The following is a 20,213-nucleotide window of genomic DNA, read 5'->3' as shown; positions in this document are numbered from 1 at the left end:
AGAGTGAGGGGAGCACATGGACGAGCTGGGGCCACACCGGGAGACCACTTTCAGGGTCAGTTGTGAGGACAGTAATGTCCCTCTCTGGCCTCAGTGCCCCATCTGTGCCTGGGAGGAGCAGCTGTCTGGGGGCCTCTCCCGCTTGGGCAGGACTCCCGGGGCACTGCCCTCACTTCAGTCCCTTGCCCAAGCCTGGGGAGAGGAGCCAGCCCGCAGCGCTGACACCTCTGTTCAGCGTAAGCATAAAAGCCGGAAGCTCCAGCTCTCGGGAGCTGAGGCTGCCCGTCCTGACAGAGCCTGGGGCTGCCCCAGCCAGCCTCCACCCTGCACCCACTGGACTCTCCCCTCGCTGAAGGCAAGTGGGTGGTGCATGCCAGTGCCAGGAGGATTTGCCAACAGCTCCTCCCAGACTCCCTTCCCGCCAGGCTCCACCTGCACCCAGCCAGCTCCTGCTTTTCTAGGCCTGTTAGCCCTGACGTTCCTCCACCCCAGCATCAGCTCTCCACCCTGGAATGGAAACGGTCATGCGGGGGTGTCCCCCAGCCCACGGGGATGAGGAACACCTCTGGGCCTGGCTGAAACCGGCACAGCAAACCCGGAGAGGACCTCCCAGCTGAGACTGTTAAGGTTGGGGAGAAAACAAGCGCTCTGTTTTCAAGACCTGCTAGGGAGCCGCTGCCCCTACTCAGGGATGGGAGACTCCAACATCTCCCCGACCTCCCCCAGGCCTGGGCAAACCTCAGCTTCTCAGAATCCGTCACCACCTCCCTGGGCTCTGGAGAACGCAGCAACAACCCGGGGACAGAAGCCCGGGCTTCGGCCACCCGCGCCCCTCCTGGCTCGCACGCTCCACCCGTGGAGGCGAGGGCCCGGGATGGGGTCGCCGCGCGGGCCTGGACTGCCCTGCTCGCCGTCCAGCTCCTACAACGCTTTTGCAGCGAGCGAAGGCCATAACCGAGAGGAGCCCGCCCCGGATCCCGGAATCCAAGCTGGCGGCCCGGAGGTTAATTATTAACTACTCCGCGGACCACGCACTTGCTCCCGGTGCCCTCGATCCCTAGCCTGGGGCAGGGGCAACCGTCCCTCCAAAACACACAGAACACCACCCCGTCTCCTGGAAATCCACGGCCCAAGGGGCCCTGGGTCGCTGCTCCAGGCGATGGAGTTGGGGCTCGGAGACCCGGCTCTCAGGCCCAAGGTCACCCGGCAGGCGCGGCCGGCAGGCGGGAGCGGGCCTCCGGCCAGCGACTTTCCCGGATCCAGGAACTTCCCTGCGGCCCGCGGCGCCCAAGCCTGGTCCTTCCAGGAGCCCGCGGGCGCGCGGGGCCTGCGGTCCCCCACAGTCCCGGCCTTCAAGAGCCCGGGCCGGGCAGAGGAGGTTCCCAGGACCCCAGCCCCACGCCCCCGCGGCGGCCGTTCCCAGGACCCGCGGGTCCGGCAGGAAATGCCGCTCACTTAACCCCTCCCCGACCGGCCCCGCCGGGCCCATCCCGGCGCGGGCAGGGCCGGGGAGCCTCCGCCGACGGCCCCGGGGGCGCGGACCCCGCCCCGGGCGCGCTCACCAGGTAGTTCATGGTGTCCGGTCGGCCTGGGCTCCCCGCGGGGGCGCACAGCAAACCGCCCGCGCCGCGCGCTCGCGGGGTCCCGAGCGCCCAGAAGCCGCCCGGCTCCCGGGCCCCGGTCCGGCCGCCTCAGCGACTCCCCGGCCACTGCCACCGCCCAGGACCGGCCCGCCGCGCCCCGCCCCCCGCCGCGCCCCGCCCCCCGCCGCGCCCGGCTCCGGCGTGCCCGGCCGCGCGCACCCATTGGCCACTCGGGCCCCCATGCAAATACACCGCCGGCCCGAGGGCGGGGCGCCGAGTAGGGCCCGCCCCACCCCCCACCCCCGGTGCCGGGACTGCGCGGGGCTCCAGGAACCCGCCTGCCGGGGGCTGCGAGGGCCTGTTCCTGCCCTCCACCGAGGGCGAGCACGCACCCTCCTCAAAGGCCGAGGCCTTCCTCTTTCGGGAAGACTGCCGGGATTGCCCTCCTCTTCTGCGGCCGTAGCAGCCCCGGAGGCGCCAGCCTTCCCCGTCCGCCACCGCAGGCCATTTCAGGCGCGTCCATCCAGCAGTCCGACTCAGATCTGCACCTGGAGGAGCATGCCCCAGCTGGCAGAAAACTAAGAATCCGACCACCACCGCACCGACTCTGCTCAGGCCTGCGGTGTCTTAAGAGCCCCAGGATGTGAAGACACGGCAGGGAAGCCGGGGACGGTAGCTGTTTCTGTGGGTAATGCGGGGAGAGGAGGCCCGGAGTGCGTCGTGTTCTAACAGCCGTGTACGGGAGGCTCCAGCGCGGGGACAAGAATTTTGTCCATCTACCCCCTTCTCCTCCAAACTGAATCCAGCTTTCCTAGTGCTGCCCTAGGGCCTCTGCCCCCACCCAGGTCCCTCAGTCAGCCCTGTCCAGGGTTGACACCTGTGGCCCAACAACTCCCCCGTTTCAACAGCAGGGGCTGGGAGGGATGCTGACGGGAGTGACCGGGAGGGAGCAGCACTACAGGGAGGCTGAGTGGAGGGCATCGTGGCTCTGACCTTCCCCTCCCTAGAAGACAAGCTGTGGCAGTCCCTGAACGTGGCCCAGGGCTGCACGGGTGGCCTGCAGGGCGATCGAGACCTGGATGCCCCTGCACCTTTCATCTGGGGTTCTTCCATTGCCTGCGGTCCCCAGCCGCTTGCTGAGTGTGCAGACACCATCAGGCAGCTTGGAATGCCAGCGAAGCAGCGGGGCATATCCTGTAGAGAACCCTCGGGCGTGGCCTATAAAATACATACAAGCCAGAGGAAGACCCAAAGGTGCCCCTCCACCGACACCCAGGCTGACATAGCCCCTCACCAGGTGTGCTACCATGGGTAGGCTCTTTCATCTACAAAAGGAAGGAGCTGGGCTAGGACGCCCCATGTCTGGCTGATCATAGATGCTTTGGAAAGCTTGTTAAGAAACAGATTCCTAGGTCCCCTTCTCCAGAAAAACTGGGAGTGGGGGGAATCCGGACATCTGCGTTTCCCCCAAAACTGCTTGGGGAACCACTGGACGGGACTCTCAGCACAGGTGTGGGTAAAAAGCAGCAGGTTTTGGACACAGGGGGACCCAGAGTCCTCAAGAAGGAACGGGACGAGCTGCCACCCTATGTCTGCCTTAGGACTGGCCCCCCTGTACCCTTCAAAACAGCCCAGTTCCCCACAGAAGAGCCAGCTCTCAGGGAAATGCTGCCAAGGGTGTCCTCTCGCTGCTTTGCTCCCAAAGCTGCGCCCCAAAGTCAGAAAGGAAGCCGTGGGCCTGCCCTGCCCCCAGCCTGACTGGCACCTCGGCTTCCAAGGAAACATCAGAGCAGCCGGCCGTGTGTGGACATCTGTCCATGCTGAGTGGAGGGGGTCCTTAGTTTCTTCCTGGAGTCTCCACTCGGGTGGGGAGTCGGGTGGGGACCAGGCTCCACAGCCAGACAGCAGGTCTCCACAGAGATGGACAGGTACATCCCTGTGCCAGCCGGCCTTACCCTGTGCGAGCCGACCTTGGGAGAGCAGGAAGCGGCCTGGAAGTTGAAGACCGGAGACCCTCCCTCCTCGGGGCTGGATTAAAGGCGCGCTGGGGGCGGGGCTGCTCAAGTGGGCGGGCAGGCGGGGGAGGAGAACCCAGCTCTGGCCCAGGCATTTCAAAAATTTGCTCCTTTTCCACTTAAACTCCCCACCCCACCAAGACTGCCTCCCAGAATGGTATTTCCGCTTTGGAATCCAGGCCCGGGGATCTGTGCCCCACTGTGCTGGAAGGGGAGGGGCTGAAGGGGGAGCGGGGTGCCCCCTCCCAGACCTACCCACTGGGGGGCTCCGGGGGCGTCTGTGGGGGAGCAGACCCTCCCAGGCCAACGGCCAAGGGACGCAACCCCCAGGACAGCGCTCAGGTCGAAGCGTCTCTGATCACGTGCCCACAGTGATCCTGCGCAACAGGCTTCCCGATTCGCCCCATTTTCCAGATGAAGAGGCTGAGACCCAGTTTCCCGCCCCCGTCCCCCACCAGACTGCAGTCCCGGAAGGGAAGGCCGGCGGGGCTGCTAGAGCGCAGCCCACCCTGAACCCCCTGCGGCACCTTCAGGACTGCAGGGCAGAAAGGGGGTCGCGGAGCAGGGGTGCCTAGGGAAGCCGAGGACCCTGCCGCACTCAGAGGCCCCTAAGGACAAGCATGTGGGACCCAAGCCCCATCCTCAGACAGAGGTGAGCTCAGAACGGGCCCGGGAGCGCCCCTCCCACACGAGGGCCGGCCCCTGCTGGATGGACGGGCCGGGAAAAGCCGGCAGAGCGCGGGCTCCTCCAGACCGCGACGGTCACCCCAGGCGCGGCCTGCCCCTCCGCCAGGCTGCGGGCGAGCCCACAGCTGGGGTGTCCCCCCTAGGCCCTGGGGGAGCAGCTGTCTGTGCAGGGACACAGTGGCCCGCACCCCAGGCCGTTGGTTCCCGCGCGTCCATCACGGCCCGCTGGGGCAAGCGCTGCTGGTGATCCTAGGCCCTAACTGAGAAGACCCTGCGCCTGCCCTCTGGGCTTTAGGGGGTCTTATTCTCGAAGTCAGACCCACAGCACAAAGAACAGTTCTTGCTTTAGCCCCAACAATGTCTGCAGCATTTATAAGAGCAAACAAACAGGGCATAACCTAAATGCCCAGCTATAGGGGACTGGTTGGGCCACCAGAACCTCTCGATGGAATCCTGTGCAGCTATTAAGATGGCCACTTTCAAAGGCTAAAATCATGCAAGAAAATGCTGATGCCAAGTGAAGAGTGGACTGAAATGGCTAGCTCCGAGTGGGTCAGGCAGCCGCCTTCTCCTACAGCCTGGGTTTTCCCAGCAGCACCAATGGGGGCCCAGCAGCAGGGAAGGATTTCCTGAGGCCGGAGGTGAGGGCTGCCAGCCCCAGGGACAGGAAGAAACGATGTCTCTGGAAGGCCGCGGTGGACGCCCGGCCCCGGGATGGCCACGCACACTGGCAGGCTCCAAGGCAGCCTGCGAGCCGGAGCCAGCTCTGCGGGCGAGGGGGGCAGGACCCTGTGGGGGGGCCCAGCTGCGCCAAGAACCACTGCCACACAGCCAACGCTCCACACACCACCCTCCCGGGGGCCAGGACACAACCACCCCCACCCAGAGACTCGGAAAGGGGCAGGGCCTTGCCCCGTCACACCTCCAGGAAGCGACAGAGCCACAAAGTGCAAACCAGCTACCCGGGTGTGTTCCCACAGAAGAGTACCCCAGGGGACCCCAGACAGAGCAGACCCCGGGTGCTGGAGCCGTGAAGCCTTGCCCTCCGGTGGAGAAACCACCGGCGTCCGTGGGTCATTACGGTGGTGACTAGGTGGACGGAGCGGCCCCACCTTCCGCAGGTCCCTCCCCTCCCCTCCCTCTCAGGCTCTTTCAAGGGCAGCACAGTCTCCTAATTCTTTTAATTGCTTTTCTAATTTGAAAATGAAGCAGGTGCAGAGGCACCTGCAGGGAGGTGCTGGCTTCAGAGAGGGGCTCTGCTTACACGGCTGGGGTGCTTCCCAGGGGCTCTCTGCCCCAGCCCTGGGTGCAGACCCCCGTAGCCTGAGTGCCCCCTTCTCTTCTGTACAACCCCCGCCCCGTGTGCCTCAGAGAACCAACAACCAGCTCCCCCACTTCCGTGTGCACAGAGGCATGCCCCCCGCTGGCACTGGGACCCCACTCCCTGGTTCTCGCCCCCCGCTGGCACTGGGACCCCACTCCCTGGTCCTCGCCCCCGCAGCGGCCCCTCAGCACTGCCTGGGGGAGAGCGGGGGTAAGGGAAGGGAGGGCCGGGGACAAGCCCCTGTCCTGAAAGAGAAAGCTGGGCGGCTGAGCTCTGGCGGGCAGCCTGGGCAGCAGGGCCAGGGTGTGGTCAGCAGCCCCAGCCCGCCATCTGCCTGCCTCTCCCATGGCAACCGGCCCGGCGCGAGGGCAAGGGGAGGGGCGACCGCACATGCCATCTGCCGCCCCCACCCGCTTCTGCCGGAGGACAGGTGCCGACACCCACCGCGACCCCCGAGGGACATCAGTGGGGGTCAGGGGCCGGTGGGGTCACAGGAGGGACCCCGGGAACCCAGGCCGGCGTGGATGCAGAGACAGCAAAGCTATCGCGGCCCCCAGGGGTGGGGCCGCACAGGGTGCCGCCCGCGCCTGCTCCAGCCTGCAGGGGGCTCCACGCACCCCGGGCCCACCAGTCCTCCTCCAGGTACAGGAGCTCTAATTCCACCGGGTGTGGGGCCCTCCGTGGTCACTGTGTCTCTCAGAGCCTCTGGGATGGCACGTTAAATGTAACCACTGGCCAGGAGGCTGCAGGCACATTCACACGCCTCCACCTTACACACCAGCCCTGCCCCACCAGCCATGCTGCCGTTCACCCATACCTCGTGCACAAGTGCCCTCCAGTAAGGCCTCCCTGCTCTCCCAGAGATTTCTGCATCCCCGAACGGTTCTACAGCAAAAACCTTTCTGCGAAGCCCAGGTGCCCCCAGACCCCTAGCCGCCGCGGAGAGGTGTGGCCGTAACGGGGTCTATCAGGAGACATCCTCCAGCACCCGCTCCCCGCTGGGACACCACTGCCAGAAAACAAGTCCTTGTCCTCAGGGAACATCCACTCCAGGGTGGATGCGGGGGACAGTGGAGAGACATGGAATGTCTGGGGGAGAACGACACAGACAGCAGGGAACAGAGAGGGGCTTCCTTATACAGATGCCAGGGCTCCTCTCTGAGGAGGTGGCATTTGAGCATCCTGTGACTCTTTTGCTCAGACTCATTATACAGAAAAAAGTAAGTCAAGGTTTGTAAAAAATAGCACAGGCGTGCTAACAACTCCCTGGGTGTGAAGCGCAGCACACGGAGTAGGAGCGGCTCTCAGGCCACCTCCCCCATCGGAGCTTGAGGGGTGGGGTGTCCTCGGGACCTGCGGAGTGACTGCCTGGCGGGTTACCTTGGTGGGCAGCCAAGGACAAAGTGGGGAGCCCAGGAATCCATCCAGACCAGGGAGGGTGGAGAGACGGGCAGCTCCCGAGAGTTCTATCTCCTCCTAGAAGCCTCTCCCCGCCAGGAGCTCCGGCAGGTACTGGGACCTGGGAAGAGGGGATTTGAGCCCTGGACACCTGGGAGGGCTGTGGACAAGAAGACACGTTTCCCACCGCTCTGAACAGTCACATTACTTTGGGGAACTCGGCATTTGGGGAACACAGACAACTCTGGGCATGCCTCAGGGCGCACAGGCCTGGGTATCAGGTTTTATAAAACAGTGAAATACCACCAATGCTAGTATGTTCCAGTATTAAAAACACCCAGCACACAAGGACTAGAGACAGACATCCATCAGCAAGAGAACAGGACAGAAACTCCGAGTCAGAAGTGGACTGCTCAGCACAGCAGTGGAGAGAGAACTACTGATCCATACCCTGTGGGTGAGAATCTCAAAATCACTTTGCTGAATGAAGTCAGACCCCAAAGAGGATACACTATAACATTATACACTATCACATGCTTCCGCTTGCATCAAGCTCAAGAACAGGCGAAACCTTGCCATGATGAGAGAAGTCACAATGCTGACCACCCTAGAAACTAACACTGTAAATCAACTACACACCAATAAAAAGTTAACTTCCTAAAAAAGCTCACGGGATAATCATAGTTTTTCCTTTTGAAAAACAAAAAAACAACAGAATGTTGACCACATTATAGGGGTGGGGCACACTTGACAGTAAGGTAGTACTTACGAACTTTCTGAGATGATGGAGAGGTTCATCATCTTGATTCAATTGATGGTTACATGGGGTCTACATTAGTCAAAACGTATCCAACTGTACACCTAATGTATGTCCATTTCACTACCTAGAAAACCTTCTCAGTTAAGAGAGTCTCAACTGGTAAAAATAAAACAAATCACGAAGGAAACAATAAAGAGCACTAGGAATACCAAAAAGTAGACACTGCAATCCTAAACCCACCGCGCTACCCTTTTTGCCCTGGCTGTGAGGGAGCTTCAAGTTAAATTTGTATGCCTACCTTCCCCATACATTACAAAGTTCTGGATTTTGTGATGATTCTAGACTCTGCCCTTCACTATAATCTGTTTCAAATCCTTACTGGAATTTGGTAGGGTTTAAATAATAAAATTGAATTACTGAAAAAAAAAAAATGCTTAGAGAAGGGATTAACTTTAGAAAGCCGTAACTTGTGACCAGCTCTCCTAGCGGGCATCCATCACCACCTTCCAGGTCCCTGACCTGTCCCCAGATCTTTGTCTTGAAGAGAGGGAGACAGTGGTCCAGCAAACTAACAGAAAGCTGAAGAAACGATGGCATGGGGTGAGACTAGGATACGATCAAAGCAAGCAGCTGTGATGAAGCCCCGTCAGAGGCTGGGGAGGCACAGCTGAGTGCAGGGGGCACACCTCTTGCAGGGCCACGGGAGGGGTGTCAGGAGGGGCTGCCTCCTAGCCTTGCGGTCCTGCCTCAGCCACAAGATAGAGCCCCCTCCTTGAAGGGCCAGGACACACCTCACAGTGTCTCCTTCCCACCTAGGACCTGCCAGTCCCATACTGGGCAGGCTGGTCCGGCCACATACGAAATCAGCCCTGCGCCCACCGATCCAGCAGCTTCCACCTCCTGCTACACGGCACCCACTCTTGGGGGCACTCAGGGCAGGGCATCCAGCTGGCCTGGGGTACAGTGGGCCCGCTGTTGGCCCCATTGGAGGGCACTCCACCTGTGGGTGAGGGCAAGTACCTGTCCATCCAAGGCTGAGACAGGGGTCCCACAGGCAGGCAGGGGAGTGGCCAGGGTCATCCCACAGCTTAAGCCCTGGCAGGGACAGGCCACAAAAAAGGGCTGCTGGAGGCAGACTGGGCAGGCCATGGAGAATTACGGGGGCAGGGGGCTGGTTGTGCAGGAGCCAGGAGTGGGTCTTGGCTACCGTACCAGCCACCAGTGGCAGGATAAAGATAATAACCTCAACAACAGCAGCTGCTATGACTTATTAGCCTCTTAAGGAAAGCTTTCTGCAAACCTCACCAAGATCTCATAAAACCCCAAGAGCTCAGTGCCCTTATAATCCCCAGAATACAGAGGACACAGGCTCAGAGAGGTTCGGGGTTCGCTCAAGGTACAGACAGGGCTGCCCCATCATTCTGGAGCCCTGGCCTTCGACCTGCCAAACATTGTCCCCCCAGAAGCGACTCTCTGGGGCCCCATCAGCCCCCAGCCTGGCTTCCAGGGCCTGCACAGGGACGCAGACCCCAGGGTGTGGGGGCTGGCCAGGGGTCATTGGTGCTCCCGGGACCACCTCCTCGGCAGGTGTTCAGACCAGGCTGGACAGAGAGGAGCCAGGTGGGCCTGGGTCCTGCCCCAGGAGCCTGATGGTGACGAGACGACCCCCCTGATGAGTGCACAACCACCACCGGGAATCCTGGAGGGCTTCCCAAATGGGCCCTCTGCTGAGTGAGAGGAGGGAGCAAGGCGGGGTCAGAGGTCACTTCCCGCAGCGGGAGGGCCGGGCAGAGCCCAAGGCCAGCGGGAGGGGCGTGTCCAGTGCTCTGGAGCCTGAAGCGGGGACCTTGGACTTGGGCACTGCGAGCTCCACTGCACTCTTCTGCGCCCGTTCTCCCAGGCCCCGCTGCCCCAGTCCCCTGGCCAGCTCTCCAGCAGTGGCAGCAACTGGCACAGAGCTGGGTATAAAGGGCACCCTGGGACCGTTGGCAGAGGCTCAACCAGGTGCCACTCCTGCTCCGTGGATCTCCCGAGGGGCTGACCCGCCCTGCCGCACCACCCCGGAGAGCTGCCTGGCCACCCGGAGCCCCAGAAGCCCCACGTCCCACGGGTGCTGACTCGAACTCATGCTCAGAAAGCCACAAGCGGAGGGGTGCTCTTTCAGCGGCCCTGGCCTCTGCACGGCTCAGCAGGCCACAACCCCCACAATTACAGAGGCCATGCTGGCTTTCTGGTTTTGGATGCCGCCCGGCTCGGTTCCCAGCCTGGCTCCATCCCTCAGTGGCTGTGTGACCTGGCAGGACTGACAGGTCCTCCTGGAGCCCAGCGCCCGGCACAGGGAATGCTCAACACACGTCAGCACCTCGCTCCTTGAAAGAACCTGTCCCTCACTTAATACAGGAGCAGAGGAAAGGCTGGGGTGGCTGTGCCCATTTCACAGACAGGGAACAAGAGGCAGGAACAGGCAGCAGACAACCAGCTGGAAGCTGGCTTCCTACCTGACAGTGCTGGGGGGCAGTGTCACTCCTAAATTCAGATCATGCCAGTGCCCATCATTTCCGTTACCAAATGCTTCCTGCCTGCCCAGAGAGAGGAGGCGGTCCTGGGCGCTGAGCAGCCATGCCTGAGAGGAAGGCAGACGTCAGAGAACAGCCAGGAAGCGCCTCTCCTGGTGCCGTGTGAACTCTGCCCTCAGCTGAGGGCACAGGAAGGAGTAGGAGGCAAAGAGTCAGGAGGACCCTGCGTGCCATCCTCTCTCTGGGCCCTAGTTAATCGTACAATCGTGTCTGACTCTGTGCGACCCCATGGACTGTAGCCCACCAGGCTCCTCTGTCCATGGAATTCTCCAGGCAAGAACACTGGAGTGGGTTGCATGCCCTCCTCCAGGGAATCTTCCCGACCCAGGGATCGAACCCGGGTCTTCTACATTGAAGGCAGATTCTTTACTGTCTGAGCCACCAGGGAAGCCCCAGACCACATGTGGGTCAGATGATGGAGTGAGACCAGCTGATCCCTGGAGGGTCCCCCTGCTCTGACACTCAGGAGGTCCCTCCTGGCCCATCTGGCCTGTCCCAACCTCTTTGCCCCACCCTGCCCCCCACCATCGCCTCTCACCCCATTCTGAAGCATCTGGTAATTGCTGTGGGCCAAAGTGCCTGCGTCAGCCCCATCCAGGAAAAGACTGCCCAAATGAACGGGTATGCTTAAAACCCAAACGTGTCTGTGAGCACCATGTGGGCGGTCATCATTCTGGGTTCCCAGAGCGGGACTTGAGCAGCAGGCTGGCCTCACCACTCACCAGCACATGAAAGCAATTTTCTGAACATTTCATGGCTGCTCCGAAAATGAACTTCATCTCCCAGTGCCACCAGTTTACACATCACCAGCGGGCCCAGGAGAGACCCAGGGTGATCCGATAGCCCGGCATGTGTGGACAGAGGGTGAGACCCCCCACCACCCCTGCAGAACCTCCAAGGGCTGTGGCTGCAGGCGGAAGGGTGGGAAAAGATGTGGAGCTGGCAGTGTAGACAGATGGGGCAGAGGTGGACTGCAGGTGTCCAGGGCAGGTGTCCACAGCGGTGCCTGTCTGTGCAAGTCACACCCAGAGCCTGGCCCTCCCACCAGTCCTCTCCTCTCACAGATGGGGCCACGGAGGCACAGAGCCCAGGAAGGCTGCCCAGAGTGTTGTCAGGCGAGGGGTCTGGTGCCATCCCAGACCCTGTATCCAGACCTCTGCTGTGACTATGGAAAACCACACCAAATCGAACACAGACCTCCCAAACTTAGGCCGTCCAGGCTCTGATGTGGCTTAAAAGTCACATTCCCTGTTCACTAGTGCCCTGGAGAGTCTGGCCCTTGGGCGGGCTTAGGTGGTCCACCTCATCTCTCCGATCAGTGCCCAACAGGGTCAGAGCAGGTGCCCTGATGCCCTGAGCCAGAAAGGACCCAGAGCCTTGCAGGAAGGCAGAGCAAGAGAAGGACTTGGCAGGCATTTTCTGTCTTCTTTCTTTCTTCCTAAAGATGAAGCAATTACGCTCAGAAACAGAACAGACGGGGGTGGGGGGTTCACATCAGCGCAGTCTGGAAGCCCTAATTTTTTCATCTGTAACTCTGCATTAACCGCTTCTGGAGGCGGGCAGGAGCTGGGATCTTTAATTCCATAATAACAATGCTTTGCTCTTACACAGCATCTCTTCTCCAGTAATCTCCGCGCACTGTATGGTGGTTAATTAAAAGGCCACTTGCCCTGCCAAGAAGCCCCAAACTGTCTGCCTCATCATAAGGATGGGGTCCCCCAACCGAGAAGCAGTTCCACAGACAGGCCAGGTGGACAGGCACCCAGGGGCCACTGCCCCCTCCTGTCAGAGGGAAAACCCCTAAAGGCCACAGAGAAACAATGGCTGGAGGCCAGGACTTTACAGCACAAGGCCCTCTTCCCAGGAGGAGGCAGGGAAGCAGCCCTCACCTCAGTGGGTTCCTCTGCAAAGCAGGCTGGGGTCTGCACCTGAGGCCTGGTGACCAAGGGCGGTCAGGACCACTGGCCACCCTCGCAGGCGGGGCTCAGATTCCTGCAGGTTACCAGCCTGCGTGGAGCCCGGGGTGGGGTCTGCCCGAGCCTGCCTGCTGGCAGAGGAGGGGGTGCCAGGTGAGACGAGAAGCCCCACGGCTAGTGGGTAAGAAGAGGCGAGGCCCTGCACCCTTGGGGGCTTCAGCTGCAGAGGTACACTTCCCGATGAGTGCATCCTCGGGTTCTGAAGGATGGGCGCAGATCCCCACCGCTAAGCCGGCCCGGGTGCGAGGGGTCTCCGAGAGAAACACCCGGGCCCCGGCCGGAGAGGCCCCTGAGCACCGCAGGGCGGCGGTCCCAGGCGGACCCCCGGTGGGGGGACGCGGACTCCGCCCCCTCAGCCGCTCCAGCCGCCTGGAGGGGGTCCCGGGGAGCGGCCGGGCCCTCTCCTCGCCGGGCCTGGCCACCCTGGCGGGGAGGGACTCCTGCGGGCCAGCGCGGACCCCGCCCGACCTGGGTCCCCAGAGAGAGGGCGCAGGGAAAGGCGGGGGCGCGGGGGCGCGGAGGCCGGCCTCAGGGAGCCGCCCCCGGCTGTCCCCCGTCCCAATGCGAGAGGGCCCGGAGGGTCGGGGGGGACCAGCCCGGCGGCCCCGGGCGGCGCGAGGCCGCGGGCCTGGCGGGGGCAGGAGCAGGCCCGGCCGGCGGCCGGTACTCACCGGCACGGACATCTTGGCCGCCGCTCCCAGGGCCCGGGCGGGCAGCGGCGCCGGCAGGCGGGGCGCTCGGTCCGCAGCGCTCAGCGCCCCCGGCGCGGTCCCGGCGCTCTCGGGGCTCCCGCGCGCTCCCGGCGCTCTCGCGCGCTCCTGGCGCGGGGGCCCGGCGCTCTCGGGGCTCCTGCGCGCTCCCGGCCGCCGGACGGTCCGGCCGCCCCAGCCCGCGCCGCGCATGCGTCGCCCGCGCCGCCCCTCCCCCTCGGGGCTCCCCCGCCCGCGGCCGCTTTAAAGGCGAGGACCCCGGACCTCGGGGTTTTTCTGTCGGCCCAACGCGGCGACAGGGCTAGGTCTCCGCCCTTCACCTATCCGTCGGGGACCACCTCTCCTGCCTGCCTGCCGGGTCTGGAAGCCTGAACGCCCACCCCACCCCATCCCACCCCACCCCCAACCCCACTTTGCCCAGCCCAGGGCGCTGGGCGCCTGCCCGGTGGTCTGGCCGGGCTCCCAGCCCCTGTGTCTGAGGACGATTGCAAGTCAGCCGATCAGGGCTCCTAGAAACCCTTCCCGTTTTCCCCGCTGAAGGCCTCGGGACCCCTCCCCACCCACACCCGTACCCTCCAAAGCAGCGAGGCCCGACGTTCCTCGCTGGCGCTGCCTCCCCTGATTGCCCCTCCCCAGGGATGCGGAGCGCCCGACCCCCGGGAAACAGCTTGGCTGACCAGGTCACCGAAGAGAGCTGGCCTGGCTTCTGGGGAGGATCCTGCCTCTTGCTTATCCCCGCTAAAGGACCAGCCTTGCCCCGGAGCCCGGGCTTCAGACACGGAAGACAGACGTTCCAGGGCCTGAGCCTTCCTTTCTCTGGGTTAACTCCCAGTTTCTTCAGCTGTTGCACAGCTGCCGTGGTGCCCAAGTCTGGGCACATACCTGCGCATCCTAGCTGCCCCGCCCCCTGCCAGGTAGGCCTTGCTGTCCCCGCAGTTACTTTCAACAGACTGAGGCTCTGAGGCCCCTCAGCTACCAGAAGTCAGTACCGGGGGTCTGGCCACTCTGTTCTGCTGCCCACAACATACAGACTGTCCCCGCTCCCTGGGGGCCCTTCCCGGACTAGAGGGGGCAGGCAGGGCCACAGCAAGCAGAGGGGGGTCTGGGGTGACAGCTGCCACCCCCTCAAAGGGCCTTCTGTGTGTGTCTGGCAGGCGGTCCTGCCCGCGCCCACCCTCCCGCATCCAGCTGGCTCTGGGGCTCCTGAGCTGGAAGCCACAGTTCAATGTGGTGCCCCGGCCAGGCGCACGCTGTCTCACACCCCCCACCCCAGACACTGCCCCAGCCCCGCCTTCTTGCTGGAGCCCGGCTCCAGCAGCCCCTTCTTTCTTTCCCACTCTGTCTGAATTCTTATCGCCCACTGTTCCTGTGTCCTCTCCCGGCCCTGGGCACTGGGAAATGGAAACCCAGCAGAGGGGTGCGGCTGGGCCACAATCTCCAAAACCATCTGTGCCACCAACTGACCCCCTGTGACTACTCTCCCGGAGAGGCCATCACAGGCTCATCCCTTAGTGCTGGAAGAGAGAACATGGCCAGACCCTCCCTCACTCCGAGGCAGGGACCCATGGCCTTGCGTGTGGGGTTGGGAGCAGCCAGCGGAGCCCCATCAGTACACTGAGCAGCCAGCAAGACCAGGCGTCTGTGAGAAAACAGCGGCTGCTCCCCCCTCGCCACCGCCCAGCACCCCCCCCCCCGCCCAACACCCCCTCACTACCCAGCCGGCAAATGATTCCAGGATGACTCCCTCGGTGCTGCAGAGAACAGGCTCTGGGCACCTCACAACTAGCGGTTTACACCGGGGCTGTCTGAGCAGGCACCAGCACCCTGAGAGTGTCAAGGGTTACCAGGGACTCAGGGAGACAAGGGTTATGGTTGCTCCTGGCACTCGGATGGAGGGAATTTGGACATGGCCAGAGTAAGTCTTCTCGGGTGGTTCAAGTGATAAAGAATCCACCTGCCAATACAGGAGACACAGGTTCGATCCCTGGATGGAGGAGATCCCCTGGAGGAGGAAAGGGCAACCCACTCCTGTATTCTTGCTGGGAAAAGACAGAGGAGACTGATGGGCTACAGTCCATGGAGTTGCAAAGGAGTTGGACACAAGTTAGCAAATGAACGGGCACACAGACATAGAGTAGGAAGTCTGGGCAGAGACAAGCTTCATACCCAGTTCTCCAGACACTCAAACCGAGCCTCTGTGCCCTGGGCTTTGCCGGAGGGTTGCCAGCCTCGGAGAGTGCGGTGAGGCCTTGGAGACACCAGCAGGCACTGTGTAGTGATCCTACATTGGTCACCACTGATGAACCAACGATGATACGTCCTTACTAACTAAAGTCCGCCCTCTATTCACATCTCCTTCCTTCTTCCTTCTGTCCTTTTCCTGTTTCAGGATCCCACCAGGAATCCCACATTACACGTAGTCATTCTGTCTCCTTAGGCTTCTCTGGACTGTGACCGTTTTTTAGACTTTCCTTATTTTTGATGACCTTGACAGATTTGAAGAGTACTGGTCACGAATTTTATACAGTGTCCCTCAACTGGGATTTGTCTGATGTCTTTCTCACAGGTAGTTTGGAGTTACGAGTTTTTAGGAGGAAGACCTCAGAGGTAAAATGACATTCTCAATACATCATTTCAAGGATACATAATATTATTAGGATTTACTCTTGCCAGTGTGATGTTGACCTTGAACTCCTGAGAGAGTGTTTGTCAGGTTACTCTGCTAAAAAGTGACTCTTTTTTTCTTTATTTTTCAACAATGTACCCTTTGAAAAGAAGTGAGGAGTTAATGTTCCACCTCTTTGATGATAGAGTATCTACATCAATTATTTGCATTTCTTCTGCATGGGAAACAGTCCCCATTATTTATTTCTTTATTCAATCATTTATATCAGTATGAATTTATGGATATTTATTTTACATTTTGGATTAGAATCCAATACTACTTTATTTTCTTCTTCAAATTGTTCCTGCTTTGGCTGGGTTGAGTTCTTTCAGTTAGTGGATCAGATTTTTCAAGTGAATCTAGAAATCCAGATTGTTTTATAAAATCTCTAGGTTTTGAAACATTGATTGTGTAAGCCAATGCTTCTTCCTGCCAACTCTGGCAGCTCTAAGTCCTGGAGTAGGATTACCTGCTTTGAACCCTGCTCCTCTGCTTGTGGGGTTCCCAGGTGGCTCAGTGGTAAAGAATTCGTCTGCAGTGCAGGAGATGCGGGTTCGATCCCTGGGTCGGGAAAATCCCCAACTGAAGGAAATGGCAACCCACTCCAGTATACTTGCACGGGAAATCCCATGAAAAGAGGAGCCTGGCGGGCTATAGTCCATGGGGTCACAAAAGAATCAGACACAAAACAGTTTGTTTGGGGGAGACCTAGAAGGACACTTCAGGGTTGGAGGTAGCTGGTAGGACCCCGTGAGCCCTGGGGTTGATAAGAAGGAGCATCACTCCAAGCATAGTTTTCAACATGACAGTTGAGCTCCACTACTCTGTAGTAATACCATATCGACCTGGAGTATCCAGTCCCAGTTGTCCTGTCTCGCTCATGCTAAAGTGTGAATGACTACCTCTTCAGGAAGGCAAGTCAGATTGGAACAGAAAAGAGGTTCAGTTGAGTGGAGTAGATGGGGGGCCTCACTAGCCTGCCAGGCTAGACCTTGGGGTTTGGTCCTGGCACCACCTCACACTTACCATGTGACCTTAAGCAAGTCCAGTTTCCAACATCCTTGAGGGTAATTTCACAGTCTGGTTAAGGACGGGCCCCTGGGGTAGGGCTCCTCCTTGTCTGTCCTCGTGCACAGAACCTTGGGTATGCTCTGCTGGAGGGACTCTGGTTAGGGGAGAGAGTGGGGTTCAGGTCTTCAGGCTGCTGGGCCCAGAGGGGGACCCTCATCCCTGAGACAATGAAGTTTTAGGACCTGGTAGCAGGAGGAAGATGTATTAGTTTCTTTTAGCTGCTGTAACAAATTACCCCAAACTCAGTGGCTAAAACAACATGAATTTATTACCCTCCAGTTCTTGAAGTCAGAAGTCCAAAGGGTTGAGAGGGCTGCATTCCTTCTGGGGGCTCTGGGGAGAACCTCTTTCCTTGCCTTTTCCCTTGCTCAAGTCCGCCTGCCTTCCTTGGCCTGTGGCCCTGCGTCGCTCAGACTCTGCTTTCATCATCACATCTCCTTCTTTCACTCTGGCCCTTCTGACCTCCTCTTATAAGAAGCTTGAGATTACATTAGGCCCACTCAGGGAATCCAGGAAAATCTCCCCATTTCAAGATCGTTAATTTAATCACACCTGGCAAAACACGTTTTGTCTTATAAGGTAACTCAGTCATAGACTCTGGGGATTCAGATGTGTGTGGGGGGGGAGACCCTGGTACCCCAAAGCTGCTCCCGCACTGGGTACTACAGCCTAAACTTCCACCATGGCTACCCACTTGGCCAGGCCAGGAATCCTCTCACTCAGTTCAAGAGATATCTCTTGCTGTTCGTGGGAACAGCTATAAGTCATGTGTGGCTCCAGCATACAGTCTGGCAAAAACTTCTAACAAGCAGGGAACTTTTGACCCAGAAATTCCATGAGAATATCCTTAAAAATGCACACAAAAAAAATACACTCACAAGTAGCCAAAGATTTACGTGCAGGGATGTAACTTGTAGCTTTCCTGATGGGAACAACTTACAAGTTCAAGGAGACACCAGTGAAACAATTCACAGAACATTCCCAGGACAGAATTCAACCCTGGGTGCCACCACAGATGATGTAGCATGACATGGAAATATGTTTATAATATACTGTAAACTAAGGAAAAATGGCCGTCAAATAATAGGTACAGGTGGATCCTGTTTTCATAAAAATTCACATATTTATATTTATGTCATATATTTGCACTGGGTAAAGTGTGGAAGGGTAGATACCAAAACACAAGTTATGGCTATCTTGGGGTAGGGATTGGACTTTTTTTCACCAGCATGTCATATTTAGGGAGGGCCTATTCAGTGCTTAATACGCTACAGATTAATAAGTAGAGCTTTTTCTTTCTTTATGGATTGAAATTTCACAGGAGACTAGTTTTTTTAGTTGCTTTTTGGAGGAGACGAGGGGGTTTTGGTGTCACTAAAATTATTTCCTCTATCTTCTAATGTTTCTTGACTGAATATTCATTATTTGTACAATTTTTCTCACAGTGAACACTTTTAAAAATTGTGGTAAAACATACATAACATTCAATTTTCCATTTTACTTATATTAAATGTACAGTTCAGTGGCAGGAAGTATTCAGTCACAGTGCCCTGTAACCATTACCACTATCCATTTCCAGAACTTTCCCCATCTTCCTGGGTAGAAACTCTGTGCCCATAGAACAGTAACCTCCCCTCCCTCTCCTAGCCCCTGGCAACCACCCTTCTTTCTGTCTTTATGAATTTGCCTATTCTAGTACCTCACATAAGTGCAATCATTCAATATTAATCCTATTGTGTCTGGCTTATTGCAGTTAGCAAGATGTTAGTTCCCAAGGTCTAGGAAATACAGGTTCCTGTGCAGCCTCGTCACCTCCAGGCAGGCAGCAGACAGAGGGCAAGGGAGCTGCCGGAGGCACCCAGCAGTGGGCAGCGGAGCTGGGCAGACCCGCGGGCCCTGAGCCCTGCTCCCGGGGCCCTGCCGCTGGCCTCCTGTGTTCTAGGATGTTCGTAAACACCCAGGGACTAGAGCCCCTTCCAGGAGCAGGCCTGTGTGCTCAGTGACCGTGACAAGTGGAATTTCACTCTCCACTGGAAGCAACGCCCAGGGCACTGTGTTTCTGAATCCAGGGAAGAAGCCTCCCAGGTGATCAGTACACATTCTCCAAATTGTTAAACAGTGGCTGCCACACTGGGGTCACTAGTGCGAGTCCCCAGAGCAGCAGTTCTGTTCTCAGCGAGGCAGGCACGCCAGGCCCCCACTGCCATCACTGCTGTGCTGTCTGGAGGCCAAGGGTCTCCCAGAGCGAGGCTCACTCTCACGGAAATGGAAGGAATTCGCTGCAGGGAGGGAGGCCTGTACTTGGACGGGAACCGTCCCCTTTGACCTCCAGTGGCAGGGCGGGGCGGCCAGGTCTGGGCACCAGGCTGGCCGTGTGAACTTCAGCGCGGCCTGTACACTCTCTGAGCACGTTTCCACCCCGTCTGTCAGACGGGGCCCCGTTAAGCAGCCCGGCAGCCACAGCTCTGGGAAGCCCCTCCTACTTTATTCTGAGACCACCCCCTCCTCCCTTCCAGAGTCACGGAGGGCCGCAGCTCCCTGACTCAGAAGTCCTGGACGGACCGGGGTGTCAGGATGGGCTGGAAGGGCTGGTGGGGCTCCTGGTTAAAGCACTACAGGCTGCTGCCGTCAGAATTGCAGCCTTGAGTCTCCCCCCCTCCTCCGGCCAGCTTGCCTTGCTGGGGCCCCGCTTTCTGCTTCTGCAGACACTTCTCCAGTTACCCATAACTTTAAGGAGCGTCCCCCCCAGGACTTCTGAAGGCAGGAGAAAGTTCCTGCAGGGGGGACTCGGCCAACGGCAGAGTGGAGTGCAGAGTGGAGCCGACGCCCCAGGTCCAGTCGTCCGTGCTGCTTCGTAGCTGTCAACCCCCACTGTATAGACAGCAAAAGTGAGGCTGCATGAAGCAGCCCAAACCACAAGAGAGCAGGTGCCAGATCTGATGTTTGGGGTCTGAACCCCAAGTTGGGAAGCCACATGTAATCTGACTGCCCGTCAGGATGGACGTGGGCGACCTGGAGGACACACGAAGGGGCAGCTGACACGAGAAAGGGACGGGCAAGCCATAGAGGAGAGGAAGAGGGGCCTGAGTTAGGAAAGACAGACTGAGAGCCTATGAGGTGGAGGCCACATGGTTGTGAATGATCAGTTGAGTTCAGTTCATTTCAGTCACTCAGTCGTGTCCGACTCTTTGCGACCCCATGAATTGCAGCACGCCAGGCCTCTCTGTCCATCACCAACTCCCGGAGTCTACCCAAACCCATGTCCATCGAGTCGGTGATGCCATCCAACCATCTCATCCTCTGTCGTCCCCTTCTCCTCCTGCCCCCAATCCTACCCAGCATTAGGGTCTTTTCCAATGAGTCAACCCTTCGCATGAGGTGGCCAATGTATTGAGGTTTCAGCTTCAACATCAGACCTTCCAACGAACACCCAGGATTGATCTCTTTT

The 20,213-nt window shown here is 59.3% G+C and overlaps 1 protein-coding gene across 5 annotated transcripts in view; it reads right to left on the bottom strand.

The window, feature by feature from the left end:
• The window catches only part of BCAR1 (BCAR1 scaffold protein, Cas family member), a 32,778-nt gene extending 19,569 nt beyond the window's left edge, over window positions 1–13,209 (bottom strand). For 3 of the 5 annotated variants that reach the window (XM_081508643.1, XM_081508644.1, XM_081508647.1), the window contains exon 1: window positions 1,563–1,711. In XM_081508643.1, coding sequence (XP_081364769.1) covers window positions 1,563–1,574 — 12 coding nt within the window. In that variant the 5' untranslated portion in view covers window positions 1,575–1,711. Of the gene's footprint in view, window positions 1–1,562; window positions 1,712–12,990 lie in introns of those variants that run through there. The other 2 variants (XM_081508645.1, XM_081508648.1) reach the window with 2 other exon arrangements.
• Window positions 13,210–20,213: the final 7,004 nt, after the last annotated feature.

Source organism: Giraffa tippelskirchi, chromosome 7 (assembly GCF_054371585.1).
Source record: "Giraffa tippelskirchi isolate mGirTip1 chromosome 7, T2T-mGirTip1v1.2.pri, whole genome shotgun sequence".
NCBI lineage: Eukaryota > Metazoa > Chordata > Mammalia > Artiodactyla > Giraffidae > Giraffa > Giraffa tippelskirchi.
This window is presented reverse-complemented; position numbering and strand designations above follow the sequence as displayed.